General features: G+C 39.6%; 1 protein-coding gene across 1 annotated transcript; it reads left to right on the plus strand.

The window, feature by feature from the left end:
- Positions 1 to 86: 86 nt before the first annotated feature.
- rpl23 (ribosomal protein L23) lies at positions 87 to 4657 on the plus strand. Its single transcript, XM_005752788.1, has 5 exons — positions 87 to 169; positions 1140 to 1223; positions 3435 to 3563; positions 3984 to 4097; positions 4524 to 4657. Exons 1-5 carry the CDS (start codon positions 157 to 159, stop codon positions 4604 to 4606), a joined length of 423 nt encoding a protein of 140 aa, XP_005752845.1. The 5' UTR covers positions 87 to 156; the 3' UTR covers positions 4607 to 4657.
- The last annotated feature ends 1269 nt before the right edge of the window (positions 4658 to 5926 follow it).

The following is a 5926-nucleotide window of genomic DNA, read 5'->3' on the forward strand; positions in this document are numbered from 1 at the left end:
TAGACGCAAAAAATAACGTAAACACCAAATGTGTTTGTGAATTTTCCCGACTGTTCTTGAACGCAGCGCGTCTCGTCACCCTGACCCGGAGGAACTTCTGTTCAGCTTTATTACCCACAATTCCTTTCTCCGCCTTCCTCTTTCCGTGCTGCAGCAATGTCTAAGAGAGGTATGAGAGTTGCTTTATAAAATCCACCTCCATCTGCTCTTTCTAAGACGAGCTACAGCGTATATAGTTGCTTATGTGTGATAGATAAGCTAAATCAATGTTTTTGTGGGACTAGTTTTGAAATTATGACAAAAGTTAGCGATTTTATAAAGATCGCGGTTGAGATGGGAACTGAAGGAAGCCATGTTTTTCGTTCAGCGCCATGTATTACTGAAGCGAGAAATGCTAGAGGCGGAAAATGTGTACGAGCTAGTCGCATTTTCTTCCACACACTTTAGCGTTCTGTGTTGTGATAAGGTCTTTGTTTTTAAGTGAGTTATAACGATGCTTCCTGACCTGAAAGTGTGCCAATGAAGTGAATTTATTTGTGGTGATCAGGGCTAGCCGGGAAAGCTAAGCAGAGCCGGTGCACACCAAGCGTGAATTGTAGATAAATTGGAACTGCCACATTTGAAACAAACACTTATTGAGCAAAAGGGAAAATGCGTGAGGTTCAATGTAGTTTTAGCTCTTGGTTACTACGTGTCATTACTCTTAACCCAGTGAATGGAAAATAGGGTTTAAAGTGTTCACGTGTTTTGTAGCTTCGAAATTAAACAGAATTGTAAAAAGTTGTGTATTTGTAATATCCTTAAGGTTAGACGTTCCTTTAGATTTGGCTTCTCTGAATTTTAACCATCATTGTGTCCTGATCAAAGGTCATATTCATGCTGCGTTACAAGCTTCAGTAAAGCATGCTGTAGCTTGCTGCTTATGTATTACAGTGGGTAGATTTCTCAAACATTCGCTCCTAAAATGGACCTATGTGATGATTAAAGCTCTATGTCAGGGATTTCAGTGTCACTAAGTACACAAGGGCACTCATGGTAAATACTTACATTTGAAATATCTTTCCTCTGAGTTTAAATCACAAATGCCCAATTTGTCAGGTAGAAATGATTCTTACTTGGGCATGTTTCTTTTCCTGCAGGACGTGGTGGTTCCTCTGGAGCCAAGTTCCGCATCTCCCTGGGTCTCCCAGTAGGAGCAGTTATCAACTGTGCGGACAACACAGGTAGGTCTGTGGTAACTTGTTGCTGTGTCAGGTTGACTCCTGTTGACTTTTGCTTCTCTTGTTCACCTTTTCTATACAATACGGTCTTAAACTCTTAAGTGATGTATTTGCTTGGAAGGGAAGGGAATTTAAGATCCAGCCTAAAACTTGCTGTTTTTGATGTTGAGCTGTTATCTTTTCACTAAGACTGACCACACCATTCTTCCCTGTATGTGAACTAGTTTATTTGGTGTGCTCCTTCTGATTTTGTTGTTGTAAATAGTTCAAGCTAAAAGTATCACAAAAGGACAAAGTTGGTAAATCTCAGGGTTTGTTTGTTTTTTTTCTTTCAAATTTTGAAAGTTATGTGAAACTGCTTAATTTTAACTTGGCTATAGAGAACCATGTGCTGCTCAATGATGAATGTACTGGAAACCTGGATTCATTTCTCTTACTGCTTGGAATGGCGATAAACCTCCCACTTCCTTGGTATTGCCCCGTGTAGAGAAGAAACCCCTTACTCGTTATTCCCTGTAACTTCATAGTGTTTTTTTTCCTAAAGCAGTTGTTTGCAGAGTAATGATCACAAAAGGCTAATAAAACACATAAGCAAATATAATCATTGTACTCTTTCTTATTGAAAGATATTGTTTTAATCCTTGTTGCTTATACCTGCTGATGTTTGCACTGAATAAGTCTGCTTTTGTTGTCCTGCAAGCAGCTTTATCATTAAATATAAGTGACGACTTGGAATACATGGTATCTACCATACTGACTAATGCATATAAATGGATTATTTGAGATTTTTTTTATTTAACCTCTGTGTGAAAATTAACATGTAATGTAAAGCATCAGTGTGTCAGGTCTAAGGAGAGAGGTTTTCTGAAAACTAAGATCTCACCCAACATGGTTCGTTTGTTTCCACTTTTTCTAGACAGAATGCTTTTGACCACAAGTTTGATTGTACCTGAAGGCTCACCTGACTTAAAATCTATACTCAAAAACATGTTGTTGAAGTTGAACTTGGATTAATATGTAGATTAATGGGCACGATTGGTAGCAGTGTCCAATTAATTTACCTTGGGGGGTAAAGTAATTAGACACTGAAGGTATGTTGTTTTTTAGAACCAATTTAAAAAGTACTTGGCAGAAAAAGAAACTGTTTCAGAACTTTGAGTAACTGCATCTCACATTATGTGAACCTGGGCATAAACATAGCACTGTTGTTTAAAAGTGAAACTACAGTGACAGGTAGGGCTTTGCGATATGACCAAAATCTCATATCCCGATATAAGACATCTATCGTCCCGATAACGATACAAATCACAAAATTTTAACATTTTCTGTGAATCTCAGGCAGCTTGACTTGTGTGAAGTGTTTCTAGCTGGGCGTCGTGTACCTGGAGTCGAGTGTTTTAACCGATGCATGAAACGATACATTTTTAGACATAAGTTGAAACGGCCGGCGTTTGCTTTGTGAGTATTTATTACACGGCGTGCTGCGAGGAAAAGCCTGTTCTAACGTTTGAGTCTAAGGTTTATTTTTTAGCACCTGGTGGCTCTTTTTTTGCTTCTCACCCGTAAATACTCTGCATACTCTTTCACGTGATTCATTTTATTTTGAAAAGTCTCAGCAGGATCTTGAGTTTTATTGTGAAAGATTTATGTAGAAAATAAACAAGCGGACACGCGATAGTTTTACCGTCGTTGTTACTAACGACAACGGATAGAAACAGGCGCTTGTCTGTCCGTAGTGTGGTTATATTAAATATAAGAGAAAGAGAGAACTTTAAGACATTAATATAGCCACTACAGTGACCATCAAAATAATGAAAAAATATTGCCGTAAACAGTTTATTTTGCGACACCACAAAACAAACTATAGTGTAAAATGAAACGATAGATGTTTTTATATCGTCATCCGATATATCGTTATATCGAACAGCCCTAGTGAAGCACTGGGAAAATGGCTACCAGTTGGTTCCTTCTGTCCACCCCTTCCAAAAGCACTTGCTTTGTCTGCTCAGTGGCTCGGTGAGTTGTCGTAGAAGGGAATATTGATTTCATCACTGTGGGTGAGACGGCAGCGACCCCACTGTGGCTGACTGATCTCAATCAGGGATGAGACAAGCTGACAAAGTGAATTTATCATAAACCGGAGTGGGAGTAGATCTTATTTTCTGCCACCCTGTCCTCTGTTCTCATTATGGTGTTTCTTACTGTGTTTTTCAGGTGCCAAGAACCTGTACATCATCTCTGTGAAAGGCATCAAGGGGCGTCTGAACCGTCTTCCTGCTGCTGGAGTTGGTGACATGGTCATGGCCACAGTCAAGAAAGGCAAGCCAGAGCTCAGGAAGAAGGGTAAGTGGGAAACTGGTCGTCATACAGTCTTCACCAGACATGTAGGTTCTGTTTGCAGCGTTGCACACACTTTCATAAACTAATTATTAAATGTCATTTAAGCTGCTTTCCTGCAGAAGCAGTCATTTCTCAATGATAGATAACTAAACAATAAGGAGCGGTGGATCCATTAACAGTGAAGCTGGTGACTGTATTCCTCTTTGCCTGTTTAGCTTTAGTTTAGTGAAACGTGTTTACAGGTTCTAGTTGGAGTAGCCCTCCAGCTGGAAGATCCCTAGAGCAGAGCAGGAACTACTGTCGCCATCTGCAGTCTTTAAATGTCTAATTATAAGTTGCCAGTTTTGGTTGCAGAAAGTTGTTCAAATACGGTTTTTAGTTTTTCATTTTGAGCTCAAATTAACCTTGTTCCCCTCTCCACAGTGCATCCTGCGGTGGTGATTCGGCAGCGGAAGTCGTATAGACGAAAAGATGGCGTGTTTCTCTATTTTGAAGACAACGCGGGTGTCATAGTAAACAACAAAGGAGAAATGAAAGGTGGGTTTTTGAAACGTGGTGTGGCATTCATGCGCGCTGTACAGGGAGGTGATTGGTGTGTGGTCATGACAGGCGCATATTTGCCCTTCCAAAAGCACTTGCTTTGTCTGCTCAGTGGCTCGGTGAGTTGTCGTAGAAGGGAATATTGATTCCATCACTGTGGGTGAGACGGCAGCGACCCCACTGTGGCTGACTGATCTCAATCAGGGATGAGACAATTTATAAATACTCAGTACAACTTTTTCTTTTAATGTATTGGTTAATGTGATGTTTGACCCAAAGTATGTGCTCCCAGTAATGGAAATAACACCACCTTATAAATTTGCCTAACTTTTACGCCTCTCCATTGTAAAATCAGTTTATTTTTTCAGCTTTTAAAATAACACAAGTATCGGGACTTATGTTCCTTCGTGTGTGTGTCTACAGGTTCTGCCATCACAGGCCCAGTGGCCAAAGAGTGTGCTGACCTGTGGCCCAGGATTGCCTCCAATGCTGGCAGCATAGCCTGAGCTGGACCCTGCACCTGTTTGTTTTCAATAAAAACATGTTATTGAGATGTGTCTTGGTTGTTTCATTTACCTTTCGGTCCAAAATATTAAGACTATTACAGAAAAGGCTCTTATCGTTGTGATTTAATATTTATAGTCAAGTACATGCTCAGAACTTGTTTGGTAATATGAAGTTTATTTTTCTTTTATATTCAGTATGTACATGACTGAGAGCTGGTACTCCTTGCCGTTCCTCACATTAGATACACTAGAGCCAACAAAGATATTGTTAACAAAAATGTCAAGACTACAGCTGTGGGGAAAAGTCTAAACTTTGAACCTGACTGGAGAATTTAAATCAAAACAAACTAACTCGTGAGGGGTGAATTTTACAGCCGACATGAGGATGGGATAGAAGCCACACAAGATTAATAAAGAGGAATACACTTCAAAATGTGTTTTTACAGTGTCTAGCTGTCACCACCTAACCGTGAATGAAATCTTCCCCTAGTGGACTTCTTTATAGGAGTGTGGCATTAATAGAGTTTTGAATATACAGTGGAGGTGACCTGTGAATTGGCATGTATGTGTACACCATCCTTTTTCAGTTAGTGTATAAATGTGCTTTCCTGCTCGGCCATTTTCAGTTCTGTCTGCTGTACTTGGACATCCCTGGCACCTCACTGCTTGGCAGATGGAAGCCACACTACCATCTGCATAGAGCATGTTTCCTCTGTCATAGATGCCTTCATCATGCCCATGTTCCAAAGTCAATCAGTCTGAGGTACAAAGAAAAGAAAAACATTGCATTTTCCTGCACTTCACTGTGACAGTATGTCTGCATACAGTTTCAGTTGTGAAAAAGCAAGAGGTTAGTGACACAATGGACATAAAATGCCTGACAAACAAGCAGACAGTGCAAAGCTATCAAGCTGTAGAATGCACAGTTGTGGTCAGAAGTTTGCATACTTGATATTTTGAGCCTTATCAATTTCTTTGAATTGTTCTTTTCCCCTGGTATAATGATTGCAGGGCATACATCTTTAATGTTTTAAAAAATATTTAGTACACAACTTTGAATTTATTTTGTTTTTTTCCTCTTATCCACACGTGGTCAAAATTATATATACAGGCTAAAATATATACACACACACTTTTGTCTTTCAACTTCAAGAGCTATTCTCATTATCGATCATAATTGACTTTCGCAGCATAGAGGAAGTTATATGACAACAATCATTGAATTGACAAATATGCAGAACAACTGGAAAGTCTAAGAAAGGAGAATTACAGAGTTACACAACTTGGGAAGGTGTCTTGGAGCCATTTATAAACATCTGC

This window comes from Pundamilia nyererei, unplaced genomic scaffold, assembly GCF_000239375.1.
Source record: "Pundamilia nyererei isolate P.nyererei 1_Seehausen unplaced genomic scaffold, PunNye1.0 scaffold00381, whole genome shotgun sequence".
Taxonomy (NCBI): domain Eukaryota; kingdom Metazoa; phylum Chordata; class Actinopteri; order Cichliformes; family Cichlidae; genus Pundamilia; species Pundamilia nyererei.

Excerpts from the sequence above, each read along its gene's own strand:
- rpl23 (XM_005752788.1), top strand. Across the intron at positions 1,224-3,434 it reads CAACTGTGCGGACAACACAG|GTGCCAAGAACCTGTACATC; the intron begins GTAGGTCTGTGG and ends TGTGTTTTTCAG. Across the intron at positions 3,564-3,983 it reads GCCAGAGCTCAGGAAGAAGG|TGCATCCTGCGGTGGTGATT; the intron begins GTAAGTGGGAAA and ends CCCTCTCCACAG.